The sequence below is a fragment of the Drosophila simulans genome, chromosome 3L, assembly GCF_016746395.2.
Source record: "Drosophila simulans strain w501 chromosome 3L, Prin_Dsim_3.1, whole genome shotgun sequence".
NCBI lineage: Eukaryota > Metazoa > Arthropoda > Insecta > Diptera > Drosophilidae > Drosophila > Drosophila simulans.
In genome coordinates this window covers 9,165,608-9,178,436 of record NC_052522.2, presented here as the reverse complement: position 1 = coordinate 9,178,436, position 12,829 = coordinate 9,165,608, and the positions used below count along the sequence as shown (strand labels likewise).

The 12,829-nt window shown below is 42.1% G+C and overlaps 5 protein-coding genes across 8 annotated transcripts; 1 reads left to right on the top strand and 4 right to left on the bottom strand.

Annotated features, from left to right (window-relative positions):
• Nucleotides 1–36: 36 nt before the first annotated feature.
• Nucleotides 37–1,772, bottom strand: LOC6737402 (pyridoxal kinase). Its single transcript, XM_002084204.4, has 3 exons — nucleotides 1,290–1,772; nucleotides 1,134–1,233; nucleotides 37–1,068 (listed from the first exon to the last, which is right to left on the bottom strand). The coding sequence occupies exons 1-3, from the start codon at nucleotides 1,389–1,391 to the stop codon at nucleotides 356–358; spliced, it is 915 nt and encodes a 304-aa protein (XP_002084240.3). The 5' UTR covers nucleotides 1,392–1,772; the 3' UTR covers nucleotides 37–355.
• Nucleotides 1,773–2,159: 387 nt separating this feature from the next.
• On the bottom strand, nucleotides 2,160–3,077 carry LOC6737401 (small VCP/p97-interacting protein). The gene is made up of 3 exons (XM_002084203.4): nucleotides 2,866–3,077; nucleotides 2,630–2,800; nucleotides 2,160–2,572 (listed from the first exon to the last, which is right to left on the bottom strand). Exons 1-3 carry the CDS (start codon nucleotides 2,926–2,928, stop codon nucleotides 2,558–2,560), a joined length of 249 nt encoding a protein of 82 aa, XP_002084239.1. The 5' UTR covers nucleotides 2,929–3,077; the 3' UTR covers nucleotides 2,160–2,557.
• A 73-nt stretch (nucleotides 3,078–3,150) lies between these two features.
• LOC6737399 (UTP--glucose-1-phosphate uridylyltransferase) lies at nucleotides 3,151–10,620 on the top strand. Of its 4 annotated transcripts, none has more exons than XM_016169888.3 (9): nucleotides 3,151–3,453; nucleotides 7,996–8,182; nucleotides 8,241–8,332; nucleotides 8,551–8,556; nucleotides 8,840–9,186; nucleotides 9,247–9,472; nucleotides 9,539–9,677; nucleotides 9,747–10,156; nucleotides 10,224–10,620. In XM_016169888.3, exons 1-9 carry the CDS (start codon nucleotides 3,427–3,429, stop codon nucleotides 10,329–10,331), a joined length of 1,542 nt encoding a protein of 513 aa, XP_016031157.1. In that variant the 5' UTR covers nucleotides 3,151–3,426; the 3' UTR covers nucleotides 10,332–10,620. The 4 variants fall into 4 exon arrangements, with proteins under 4 accessions (XP_016031157.1, XP_016031154.1, XP_016031155.1 ...); XM_016169886.3 differs by lacking the exon at nucleotides 3,151–3,453 and adding an exon at nucleotides 4,193–4,484; XM_016169885.3 differs by lacking the exon at nucleotides 8,551–8,556 and having other exon boundaries at nucleotides 3,152–3,453.
• LOC27206288 lies at nucleotides 6,619–7,857 on the bottom strand. The gene is made up of 2 exons (XM_039293480.1): nucleotides 7,282–7,857; nucleotides 6,619–7,227 (listed from the first exon to the last, which is right to left on the bottom strand). Exons 1-2 carry the CDS (start codon nucleotides 7,732–7,734, stop codon nucleotides 6,739–6,741), a joined length of 942 nt encoding a protein of 313 aa, XP_039149414.1. The 5' UTR covers nucleotides 7,735–7,857; the 3' UTR covers nucleotides 6,619–6,738.
• LOC6737398 (peptidoglycan-recognition protein LF) lies at nucleotides 10,586–12,514 on the bottom strand. The gene is made up of 4 exons (XM_002084200.4): nucleotides 12,250–12,514; nucleotides 12,029–12,180; nucleotides 11,247–11,631; nucleotides 10,586–11,186 (listed from the first exon to the last, which is right to left on the bottom strand). The coding sequence occupies exons 1-4, from the start codon at nucleotides 12,389–12,391 to the stop codon at nucleotides 10,753–10,755; spliced, it is 1,113 nt and encodes a 370-aa protein (XP_002084236.2). The 5' UTR covers nucleotides 12,392–12,514; the 3' UTR covers nucleotides 10,586–10,752.
• Between the last annotated feature and the right edge of the window lie 315 nt (nucleotides 12,515–12,829).

The following is a 12,829-nucleotide window of genomic DNA, read 5'->3' as shown; positions in this document are numbered from 1 at the left end:
GTGTGGGTCTTGCTAGATGTCATCAAGCTGTCACTCTTCAGTTTTACAATGGTCATATATTTCTATTTGTATAGTTAATAGTTAAAATAATGCATATAAAAATTGAACTTAAGGTATCAAATCTTGTCCGAATAATGAGCATAGGTATATATTTGATCTCCGCCGCCGTTTATCAATTGTATATGGTACTTAACTTGTCACTTCGTTAATCATATATCGTTATAACAATGCCTACAAATGCTGATCTCAAGGTATCAAAAGGTTATTGTCCGTGAACAAGCGCAACGAGCATACATGTATAGAACATATTGTAAAGGTAATCGTTTCCCTTTCAGTTTGAACAAGTTTTCGCGGTCTAGTTAAGTCGCTGCGCTTTGAGGAGCACCTGGGGCTGTTCAATCTCCGTCTTCGACTGCACCAGCTTCAGTTCCCGCTCGGCTGCTTTGACTGGGCCGTTTCCACCGCTGGGCAGAGAAGCCACAGTTCGCTTGATCACCGCCTGCAAACTGGCGATGGTTTTCTCGAAAACATTGGCTATATCCTTGCTGCCATGACTGTGGGCCAGGAAAAGGGAGGCGAAGAGATCGCCGGTGCCAGTGAAGACCAAATCCTTGCCACCCTGCTTCGGAATATCAATGGCCAGGCGGGGTCCATTCTGCTGGCTAAGGAAGGCACGCAAAACGCCGGGCTGGCCAAGATCACTGCTGGAAATGACCACTGTTTTGATGCCACGGTGATGGAACCACTCCATTGCCTCCCAAACAGCCGCCTCGCTGCGTACCTCCTTTTCCGTGAGCAACTCCACCTCGAACTGATTGGGAGTGATGATGTCCGCTAGTGGAATGATCTCGTCCCGATACACGGGCAAAAGTTCCTTGGGCACATAGAGCTGACCGTTGTCACCCATCACCGGATCACAGACGTACACCAGGCCAGGATTAGCTTGACGCAGCTTCTTGAGAATGTGGCCCACCTGGCGCAGGAACAATGGATTACCAATGTAGCCGGTCAAGAGGTGTGAGTACAATGGCAGCAGCTCGTTCTCCTCCAGACCCTCGAAAATGGTGGCTGAATGTGGTATCTTTTAGTAATGCAAGTAATATATAATATATGATGATAGTGTTTGACCTTACCCAATTCCTTTTCATTGGAGACGGGACCCTTGAAGGTCTTGTAGCCCGTGTGATTGGAGAACTGGACCGAGTTGAGTGGATCCACATCGAAGCCCAGCAGCTATAAATAGAAAGTGAGTGGAAAACTAGCGAGAGCTAAAGGTCAAGATGGCAGACCTGCAGTGGATATGTGGCCACCTTGTTTCCCACATAGCCGTGGACCACATGGCTCTGGATGGATAGAACCCGCTTGATGTCCGCATTGGTTGCACCTGCCATTTTCGCTGCTTCTTTCCGTGGAACTTTCCGCGTCGAGTGACCGCCGATCAATGAGCAAATGAAGCTGGTGGGTCTACAAGTCACACACGCACACAGAGGAGATAGCTTATAACCGTGTTATCAGCGAGGGAGCGGGAATTCATAGCTAGCTTCTCTGGCTGATAACTGATAGCTGATAACCGATGAGTGGAACCCCTTAGGCGGAGATTACCGAGTTGAACAGTGAGTGCATTACGCGTAAACAAAGTATAAGAGATTGGGAGGTCTTTTCGATTAACGAGTCATGTTTGTCCGGCCTTGGAACCCAATCAAATTCATTACAACACCCCCTTTTATCACCACCCCCATGGTGCAGTGTTACCAGGTGGCCATCAGATGTGGATAATCATCTGTTCATGCTATCGACGTAGCCAAAAAATGGATCTGGATCCGTCACTAAGAATCGATTTCTTTTGAAATCAAAAATCTTAAAATGTATATGCATATAAATCAAAATATTTCATATTTAGATCGTCTTTTTTAATAAAAAAAACCTTTTTATAAAGTTAAAATAGTTAAGTAGGTATTTGAAAAAAGAAAAGTACTTACTTTTGAATTTCGCAAACATTGCACTTCCATAATAAAGACATTACAATATTACTTAAATTTCCTTTTTAATCTCCTATCATTTAATATTATATTTGTTAAAATATTAATTGCCAGTAGTCAAATTCAATTGAAACTGACAAATTTTTCAGTGAATTCCCAATAGGTAATATGTAATAAATGTATAATTTAAATGCCATATACAACAAAATGGTTAATTTATTAAAACAGGAATGACAATGTGAACTAATAGGCAATATAGATAATAATTTTGACGTTGTCGATCCAATCCTTCTATGAAGTATTCAACTTATCATTTGTATTTTTACGATCACTGATAACAATTTGGTTTGAATTTTATATTTTTGGTTGTACATTTTGGTCGCCAGCTAAAAGTTCGTATGGTGTTAAATCCAAGGTGTTCGGTTCTGAAGATTCGTGAAATATGTAGATCGGAAAAAACAGGTGTATACAATACAAATACGGAGTAGTACAAAAACTCTGCACAAAAGGCAGCAAAGATGTGGGGACATATGTGGATGTGCTTTATAAGCCACACTAGGATTGGCGTTCCCTTCCTTTTAGCTAGTTTGCCACTGAAAGCAAAGTGTTGGTTAGTCTGGGAACTTTGGAAAGGCGTCTTGGAGATTCACCCTAAGATTGGGCTGTCCTTGACCCTGACGGGCGGCCTCCTCCTCCCTGCGCTGCATTTCCTCCGCTCTTTGTTGCTGTCGGCGTACGCTGTCCGGATTCTTGATGCCCCGATGTTCGTTCTCCTGGCGACGCTTTTCCGCCGCATCCAACTGCTGCTGGCGGCGCTCCTCCTACAAAATCCACAATGATTTTACCAAAGTTTTACATGTCTTACTATAGGAACATTAAAATTTACAGGCGATGGCATCAGGTTGGTTTCCTCGGCGCTTTGGCCGCAGCAGGATAGACAGGCGCCCATGGTGTTAAGTTGAATTGAATCTACTCTGTAAGCTATAGTATGGTTTTGTTTTTGTTTTTTATTACTTTTTCGAATAATAAGGCTTCCTTTTGGAATTTTGCTTGGTTTTCGCAATCCCTTTTCGCTTTGTTTTGCTGTCACAGCTGATTGGATAACAGCGTGCTGTTATGCTACATTTCTGAGCTGTTGTGCGCAACAGCTGGTGGCAAAAAGAAGAAGAAGAAGAGCATAGAACGCTCAGATCTTTTAAAATTGGACCAATAAATTAATATCGTAGCGCCCGTTCTAATTGTTCGTATCGTGTATTCGGAGAAGCGGCCAATCATCTTGAGAGAACCCATTTAATTTTACACTAACAGTTGCGGGTGTAAAAAAATTTCAGTGTGGTTTCTTATTCTCTTTGCTTTCAATTTGTGTGTGTGAGTGTGCAGCAAAACAACTAAATTAGTGACGCTTAATTGCTAAATTACTCAAGTGTTAAATTTACTTTACTTCAAAATGCTGGATGTTCCACATGAAGCTAAGGTAAGTTTTAAAGTTTACAGTTGAAAGGTAATAGAGAAAATTGAGATTCCCGTTATATTTCGCTTCCTCTCATTCCAAGCCGCTCTGGCTGTGCTTGTGTGTGTGTGTGTGTGTGAGTGCAGCTTGCATATTCCAACGCATTTTGCCGGTTCCAGTTGGACTCTATTTATGGGCCAATTTCCTTAGTTCAAATTGTCTTGACTGGTTTTTTCCTTTAGTTTTCTCTGCCTTATGCATTGGCAATTGCTTAGCGCTAACCTTCAAGTGACCTTAAGCGTATGAGCGTGTGTCGCCTTCGCTGCCATGGTTCCATAAGTGTGTGTGAGTCTCTGTCTTTTTGGGGAAACCAAGCAAAGAGAATTAGCTTGGTATTTGTTGTCAGTTGGACTAATCGTGGAAGATATCTGCTTAGTTCTTATCACTGGAACATGCCGCGGGAAATGTAGTAGCGGAATCCGGGAATGAATTGTTTTTGTTCTCTTGTACTGATAAGCGCCCCCTACTCTCTTGCTCACCGCCCATCCACAACCCCTACCCGCCACACCCCCTCGCTTTGGAATGCCGGCTTGGCACTTCCACTTATTCCTTTTGTTTAATTTTTGTTTTGCTCAACAACTTACGCACACATGTACTCATCCATCAGCAGAAGTTTGTTGTTGCTGGTTCCTATATATATAATTTTTTTTGCTATCACTTGTTGCTGGCTTCACTTCACTTGTCGCCGCGTTTTTCAGTGTCGTTCTGCCACTGCCGACGTCAACGTCGCAGCTGCCGCCGCCGCGAGTTGGAAAAATTTTGTATTGAAATTCAAATTTCGTTTGGATCCCAGCTTTATTTTCAATTGCACACTCGACCGGAGAGCTTCGTTTTGGCGTCAATCTCCTCTCTCGTTCTTTCGTTCCCAACGCGAGTGCATAGTCAAACACTAGAAAAGTTGAGATTCTCGCTGTGAGATATTGCTATATAGTGCTCCATAGTTCACAATGCCCTCCGGTATAAGACCCATCGATGTTCTGCTGGAACGTGCCGGTGTAAGTTCTCTAGATTCTATTCAACCCAGAATGACCGTGTAATTTTATATTTGGGCCAAGATCAAACAGTTAAATCTATCTGATTCCTATAACTTATAACAAAGTCTTTATGTTTGATGGACTATTAAAAAAAAGCTTTGCTTGAAACACGTCATAGATCAGTCATTACCGCATACAAAATCCCTCAAACGATGAAATTAAACTGCAGATTATTAATGAAATGTACGAGTTGTCAATAAAAAAAAACCCAAAAATATATATATGACAAACACACCTTTGTAAATATGTTCTTATCATGTAAAAATAAATGAACGCGTAAATTCAAAAGGTTATCAGTTGTGTCGACCTAAAAATGCGTATATATTCCAGTAATCACAATACTTTTATACGTTTACCCACTTAATCAATTATTTTCAGTTGAATAGAAAATGTTCTCTTTTTAAAACAATTATTTTAAAAATATTAATATTCTCAGAATCATTATATACGGGGAAATGAGTTCGTATCTTATCTGCGAAGCGAAATACAACACTGGAGAAAGTCATTTAATTAGCGTTAATTGCCAGGTTGACAACTATGGGTTATTTTACTTTTTAGCACAGGATTTTATTCCTTGGAACTCGATATTGCAAGATATTTGTTTTTTAATCCAAGGAATTGCATACTTTTTGGATTCTATTTGAATTCTACCCCAACGATATAAAATGTTCAAAAAAAGGGTGTTTCCTCAAGGTCGAATGACTGTATTCAAATTTAATAGAACTCAAGCATTCCGTTTTTAATGTAGTTTTCCCATCTAAGAAGTTTTCCTGGAAAACCACATACCCATATAATCCACAAGTACCGGATATTAAACATTTGGCGCGTGTGATCTTTAAGATCTCTCTGTTATAAGTTCATAATGAAGTGCATAAGCCTTTTGCCAAAGAAAAAAGCGGCACAAGTGGAAGCCTCAATGAAGCGTTAGCAAATTATCTCCAGCATGTTGACCTTGCCGAAGTTCAAACACCTGCCCTCTGACTTCGGCTTATCGTTGGGGCTCGGAATGGCTCATTGGCGGAAAGTGCGGTTGCTTTATAAATAACCCACATGCAATCGTCTGGCATCGTCGTAGGCGCCGTGGGCGTGGCACGTGTCTTTTTTTCACTCTACCCTCTGCTCATTATTCCGTGTTTTGCGTAATGATTTCGAAAAGTAAACAGCAAAATAAAAGCGATTACAGCAATTATTTTGCATAAGTCAGTTGCATTTGTTTGCTTTGATTGACAATGCTTAAGACCGATCCGAACGCTAGGTGGCGCTGTTCACTCTTCACCTGTTTTTTTTTTTTTTTTTTTGAGTTTTTCTTTATTCTTCCAAACGTTTTTGTTTGGGTCTTAGCTTTGTTTACCCCACGTTTATTGGGGTTTGCCATCTGCATGAGCTAATGACGACCTTGCCAGAATGCCAATGTCAAATCTATAGATAAATTGTTAATATTTACCCAACAATAATGGTTGGTCTTATGATTTCATATTCCCTAAATCATTGTTATCATGATATCAAGTGATAAGAAATAGCCTTGTTATAAAAGGTCCAAGAACATTGATAAGAAATTGACCAAGTTGCTTGGACCATATTTCGCCATGCCAATATAGATTGCAGTAATAGGCAAAATTATGTTAATTGTGAAATATAATTTTGATTAAGAAGCCACGCTTTAGCGATATTGATATGACGTAGAAATTACGGGTACATGACTTTAGGAACGCTCAGATTAAGCGATTAGATCCCGAAAACGTAAGACCACGATGAGGTTTTATAATTCTCAAGATTAGTTATCAGCCGGCGGCGATTGTAGAGGCGGTTGACAAACTAGCGAATTCGTTAATTATTACACAACTTTCCGGAGCAGTTGCATTTTTAGAGGTCGTTTCATGGAACATTAGACTGGGATCTAAATCCCAAATGCCTAGCGCTTATCTCTGTAATCATCCTTGACGAACTTGGAATGTCGAACTCATCATTATACGGGTAAATGGTCGGGGTTTGTTGGGTCCACCGATGATTACTAGTTGAACATTGTTTACTGTGTTATACCTTTTTAAAATAACTTATTATATACATTTTTCCCGGTCATCAATTTGCATAATAGTGTGTTTAAAAAAACTTCTGTACTTTATTTCCATGTATGAGAGAATAATAATTTTGCGTACATTTAAAAATGTATCACATCTTAATTACTTTTTATCAATATTATTTTGGTTAAGTGCACTTAAAGATAACTTCCCGTAGTTGCATTTTTGGGGCACTCCTCGTGGTATTTGACTTCACAGCTAGCACTATGGTTCCTAAAATCCTCAAGACTGGGCAAGTGTTTAAATAAGATTTTCTTGTTAAAGTAGCTATCGTTATCCTCGGGCTCTTCAGGTTCTCCAGCCAAGCGTTTCTTTAACGATTCCTGCATTCCCCAAATGATGGGTTGACCCTTGCACATCAGAAGCTTTAAGCAACCAGCGGTTTTACCCTCCTCCGGTTGTTCCTTGGCTTCGATCATGTCTAGTATGTACTCGGGCAAATCCCGATCCATGATATCCTTGATTAGTCGTTTGCTATAGCGATCTGTACGTTGCATAAACCAATCGATGGGCGAGCCCATGGATAGGGAACGTGGTCGATGATCGCTGGGTTCATACAGGGATTCCGTAGCATCGATTAAAGATGTTCCACCTCCTCGAGTTACCTGCAGCAGGGAGCTTCCAATCTGAAATGATTAAAGGGTTAAGGTTAAAACAAAAGGTGAATGGGATGCACTTACCGCCTGAGCAACCATAATCAAAGCATTTAAGGCTAGGGCTCCTATTTTCCGCGTATCAAAACCCACCATCCTCAACATATTGGAGAGCATTTGCCCGGAGTCGAAGGATATCGGCGGAGGTTTTCGGGAAGTGCTCTCCACCGGAGGTTCCTCCTGTGCATTTTCCGTTTCCGATTGCTGCTCCGATTGATCCTCATCCTGTTCCTCCGCACCATTGTTTTGCCGCAGCCCTTGGAATCCACTCTGGGCGTAGCTAATCAAGTTGGGTACATTTGTCATTGAATTGCCGGCGAAGGCCTTGGCCACCAGATTAGCCACATCTGCGGCCGTATTGATGCCAAACATTTGCCCCGCCATTTTCAAGCCATCACCAAAGTTGTCCATCACACCCGAGGAGACCTCCTGGCCACCCCAATAGAGTAGCAAACTTAATAGCAGCCAGCGACTTGTCATCACAAGGTTTGAGGGAAAACTGTCGCCGATCCAGAGGCTCCTTGGTCTTTGGCAACGCCCTCGTCTGAGTGGCAACCCAAGCTTGTAATTGGACTTACGACAGCTCCAGCAATAGCAATAATTTTGTCAGCGTTTCCTCCACTAATTTTGTCACTTGAGTGCATCTGCCGGATGCGCTTTGCTAGTCACACTAATCGATGCGGCTCTAAAGTTTCTCCAAGTGTAACTTATGGTTTTGTTTTGCCGTTGTATTATCAACAGGTGCGCGGTCACCAGCGAGCACCGTCCGACTCCAAGGAGTTCCATGAGGTGACCAAACGGGATGCACTACGTCTGCTGGAGCACGATGTGGACCGTCTGCTGGAGACCACTGAGAAGGCCCGCCAGCCTGCCCTCAAGGCGGAAATGGGTCGTTTCGCCGATCTGTTCGGGCGTTTCATTCAGGAAGGTAAGTCTTTATTAAATATGCATTTGCTATTTGTTTTAAAAACTACTCCATCTTTCAGAGGGTCCCGCATTGGACTGGAACAAGATTCAGAAGCTACCTGAGAATGCTGTGATGAACTACTCGAATCTTAAGTCACCCAAGAACGAGCAGGTATGCAGAGGGCTTGTCTTCAGACCCACACAGAATAAAAAGAACACTCCAATTTATCCCCATCATAACTTTATACCGAAAGCAAAAAACCCAGTCGAACTCATCCTGATGATATTTGTTTTACCAACTCTGCATATTTTCATGTTATTTGATTTGAATACTGAATATGGCTATGTCTGCCTATAAATACTATGCATAATCGTGTGTATCGCACCTAGAATGAGGTAAAGCGTTTTCCCTTACCTAAACTTCTACGCTTCTTGGCTCTCACTCTTAATATACAAATATGTATCTATTTCGCTCCCGCTCAAATCTAATCTCAATGGGCTTTGGACGCTTTGTTTAGATTTTGGACCTAGTTTTGTTGTAGTTTGGCTTTAGTTTGTAATAATGGCGCTGTAGTACTAAACCCAAATGAAATTCGGCTATCACTGCAGCTTAACCAATTCCACCCTAATGTTATTAAATGTTGAAGTATTTGTAGTAATTGTATCGATTTGCTTTTAGATCCGCAACATGTTGGATAAATTGGTTGTCATCAAGCTGAACGGTGGTTTGGGCACCTCAATGGGTTGCCATGGTCCCAAGAGTGTGATTCCCGTCCGCTCGGACCTTACTTTCCTGGATCTGACCGTGCAGCAAATCGAGCATCTCAACAAGACCTACGATGCCAATGTTCCGCTGGTACTGATGAACTCCTTTAACACCGACGAGGATACCGAGAAGATCGTGCGCAAGTACAAAGGATTCCGTGTGCAGATCCACACCTTCAACCAGAGCTGCTTCCCGCGCATCAGTCGCGAGCACTACCTGCCGGTGGCCAAAGACTTTGACGTCGAAAAGGATATGGAGGCGTAAGTATCTCGAACTTCCAAAAATGTACCGTGCTAAACCAATTCAAATTCCTACTTCAGCTGGTATCCACCTGGACACGGTGACTTCTACGATACCTTCCGCAACTCTGGTCTGCTGAAGAAGTTCATCGAGGAGGGTCGCGAGTACTGCTTTTTGTCCAACATCGACAACCTGGGCGCCACCGTCGATCTGAACATCCTTAACAAGCTGGTGGGCGAGGAGCGTGCCACCACTCCTGTGGAGTTTGTCATGGAGGTCACCGACAAGACCCGTGCTGACGTTAAGGTGACATATAGTTGGATATATATTTATTACAATTTAATACTCAATATTTTGGTTCTTTTTTTCCAGGGTGGTACTCTCATTCAAATGGAAAACAAGCTGCGCCTGTTGGAAATTGCCCAAGTGCCCCCAGAGCATGTGGATGACTTCAAGTCGGTTAAGACCTTCAAGTTCTTTAACACCAACAACATTTGGGCCAACCTGGCAGGTAAGTAATTACCAAAAATTATATATATACAAAAGTCTAAAAGTCTTCTCTCTTTTTTAATTACTTTAGCCATTGATCGCGTTTTGCGTGAGCGTACCCTAAACATGGAAATTATTGTGAACAACAAGACGCTGGAGAACGGAACCCGTGTCATTCAGCTGGAGACTGCTGTGGGTGCGGCCATGAAGTGCTTTGACGGCGCCATCGGCATCAATGTGCCTCGTTCCCGTTTCTTGCCCGTGAAGAAGTCTTCAGATCTGCTGCTGGTCATGTCAAATTTGTATACGCTTAAAAACGGCAGCCTGGTAATGTCGCCACAGCGAATGTTCCCTACCACGCCGCTCGTCAAGCTGGGAGAGAACCACTTCTCGAAGGTGAAGGAGTTCCTGGGTCGCTTCGCCAACATCCCGGATATCATTGAGCTGGATCACTTGACCGTGAGCGGAGATGTGACTTTCGGTCGTGGCGTTTCTTTGCGCGTAAGTTCAAATAATATTGAATGGTCTTTTGAATATGCTTATAAAATGTCTTCACTTGATTCTGCAGGGCACTGTGATCATCATTGCCAACCATGGCGATCGTATCGATATCCCAGCTGGAGCCATTCTGGAGAACAAGATTGTATCTGGCAATATGCGCATCTTGGACCATTAAATCAAATCCTTTACAATTGGATATCGTCTCACTAACTGTAGCCTAATTTTCTAAGTTTTATGTAGTAGCCATGTTCGCGTTCCAAATTTCCAATTACGAATTTCATTTAGCCAATTGTTGTAAGCACAAAGTGTGTCATCTGTATATATCGTTAAGTAGAAACCAGTCAGGTTTTTTAATCAAAAGCAAATTGCAATATGTTTTCAAAAATGTTAGTTGTAGTCGTTCAAATGAGATATAAAAGATAGAAGCTGTTGAAACTCAATAAAGGCTTGTTTATTTCTATAAATACGAAGGAGATTGTGACGTATTGGATATGAGATATTTGAGATGCTTAATATTAGGTCTTAAATTAATATCACTTTGAAAAATGGCACAGGAATGGCACTGGCAAAGCTTCATTCCCCTTGCTTTCAGTTTTCTATGACTTTTCTAAATCGTCAATTAGACTATAGTTCTTGCTTATATGGCCAAGTTTGATGCCCTGTTTGATTAGTTCTAGTGCTATCTTTTTATTGCTACTCGAAGGGCCAATAAAGGCCACGACTAGTTCATCCGCATTTTTTGGAGGTTCACAGCTGTGATCCCAACCTCTGGCCTCGTAGATGTTTTCGTCCCCAGCCGCAACGAAATTATAGTTAATGTCATTATATCCATTGCTCTCAATGTGAGAGTTTTGCATAAGGCGCACACGAAAAGTGCATTCGGCTTGAGTGAAACATGATGGAGTACTGGTTGCCACAAATCTCACGCTCTCAATTGGCAGCTTCAAAGGAGTAAGTGGCACTATAGGTGGCTGGGCCAACCAATAAGGACGGGTAACTAGCTTCATAGTCTCATTGCTTAGGAGTCGCACTGAAAATAAATTTTTTAAATAAATATCTTTTTGCCATTTTCTTCTTTCAACTGCATTACATGATGTTGGATCCCGCGTGTATCGTGGCCAATCCTGCATCAGCTCGAAAAGCTTCTGGCCAGGACTTTCGGTGGGACTAACTTGGCGATGGGCATATATATGGTAATCCGGCTGCAGTCTATGGAGACGTACGCCCTCGTCCATCAGTCGCTTGGCTGCTTCGATTTGTCGAGCTGGTGGCTCCATATTCACAAAGGTTCCGATGAAGGCTATGCTAACTGAGATGGCACCATATCCATTCACATGCTGACCCTGGATGTGCCAGCCGCGTCCTACGTAGACTTGACCATCGCCGCCAACCAAAAAGTTATAGCCAATGTCGACCCAACCGAAAGATTTCATATGGAATGCCTGAATTGCCTTCATGCGGTATATGCAAACATCCTGTGAAGAGATAGAATTCAGATTTATGCATAAGTTTACATGTTTTAACCGCTAAGTTGGCCGAAACTCTTAGAAAGGTTTAATTAGCTCCAAAATGTGTTGAAGAATGGGGGTTTTTCCCGAAAAGTATGTCGATCTATAGACCAAAACCCCAAAGCGGGGATTTTTTATGGCAAGCTATTGAATTATAATATCGGTTTTACGAGGCTTTCTAGGAAAAGTTTTGGTTAAATATTTATATAAATGTTTGTAGATCCCGATAAGAACAACTGGTTTAAGTTATCAAACATAAAATGTTTTATCGTTAGGTAAGCTAAGTAAAACAAAATGGTTTCAATTAGCTTGAAAGCAATCACTCTCATATTAAACAATATAAAATTCCCAAAGTAAGATTTACCTCTTGTTCGCATCCTTCAGTTGCCGTGTGGTGAATGATAATATTGGAGACGGGAAGCTTGAGGTGCGGGTACTTCCCACTGGGTGGTTCCCCCTGCCATTCGCTGCGATCGAGTATGTGTAGGCCCTTGTTCGTCGAGCTTGTGGAGTGGGCTAAACCAGGTTAACAATTGAATTGGTTATTAAATTGTATTCAATCTTCGATTCGCTTAGATGACTCACACATCATCCACGTGAAATAGCCAGCTGACAAAGCCACAATCATTAGAAGAATCACACAGAGATAGAGAAGCTCCAGGCGAAATCTTTTCGCATTATTTATCGGTTCTTCTGGGAGAGGAGTAACTGCCGCTGTTTTCGGCATCTTGAGATGTTTTGACTAAGTCGCACTGCCCACAACCGCGATCGATCTTCGCAAGACTAACGTCCGATGCCAACTGAAGTGAGTACGCACCCGATCTCAAGTCCGGTTGTTGTTTATTTCTGTTGACGGCTCCAAAAAACCCCCGACATTTGAAATCTTAAAGCGACTGCGCAGTTCGTAAGCTTGTCGATAAGACATATTCACAGCTATAAATAAATATATAACTAAAGAAAGCTTTTTAGAGCTTAATATAGGGTGCTATTTTCGCAACAGGGTGGGCGATCTCCAAACGCCGCCCACTTGAGATTAGAAAGAGATATTAGATGGTAGCGAGCAGTCCAAGAAATGGGAATCCCATTTTGTCAAAGGGGCGTATACTTACTCTTGGCGTTTTTGAAAGAAGCTAGCTCATCTTTGGACCGAAGTTATGATGTTTTC

Coding starts and splice junctions, on each gene's coding strand:
- LOC6737398 (XM_002084200.4), bottom strand. CDS start 12,391: ATGCCGAAAACAGCGGCAGTTACTCCTCTCCCAGAAGAACCGATAAAT. Junction 12,181..12,249: donor CTATTTCACGTGGATGATGT/GTGAGTCATCTA, acceptor AACCTGGTTTAG/CCCACTCCACAAGCTCGACG. Junction 11,187..11,246: donor CACGCGGGATCCAACATCAT/GTAATGCAGTTG, acceptor ATTTATTTTCAG/TGCGACTCCTAAGCAATGAG.
- LOC6737399 (XM_016169886.3), top strand. CDS start 4,437: ATGCCCTCCGGTATAAGACCCATCGATGTTCTGCTGGAACGTGCCGGT. Junction 9,473..9,538: donor AGACCCGTGCTGACGTTAAG/GTGACATATAGT, acceptor CTTTTTTTCCAG/GGTGGTACTCTCATTCAAAT. Junction 9,678..9,746: donor CATTTGGGCCAACCTGGCAG/GTAAGTAATTAC, acceptor TAATTACTTTAG/CCATTGATCGCGTTTTGCGT.
- LOC27206288 (XM_039293480.1), bottom strand. CDS start 7,734: ATGACAAGTCGCTGGCTGCTATTAAGTTTGCTACTCTATTGGGGTGGC. Junction 7,228..7,281: donor TGATTATGGTTGCTCAGGCG/GTAAGTGCATCC, acceptor TAATCATTTCAG/ATTGGAAGCTCCCTGCTGCA.
- LOC6737402 (XM_002084204.4), bottom strand. CDS start 1,391: ATGGCAGGTGCAACCAATGCGGACATCAAGCGGGTTCTATCCATCCAG. Junction 1,234..1,289: donor TGGCCACATATCCACTGCAG/GTCTGCCATCTT, acceptor TTCTATTTATAG/CTGCTGGGCTTCGATGTGGA. Junction 1,069..1,133: donor CTCCAATGAAAAGGAATTGG/GTAAGGTCAAAC, acceptor TACCACATTCAG/CCACCATTTTCGAGGGTCTG.
- LOC6737401 (XM_002084203.4), bottom strand. CDS start 2,928: ATGGGCGCCTGTCTATCCTGCTGCGGCCAAAGCGCCGAGGAAACCAAC. Junction 2,801..2,865: donor CCAACCTGATGCCATCGCCT/GTAAATTTTAAT, acceptor TGGATTTTGTAG/GAGGAGCGCCGCCAGCAGCA.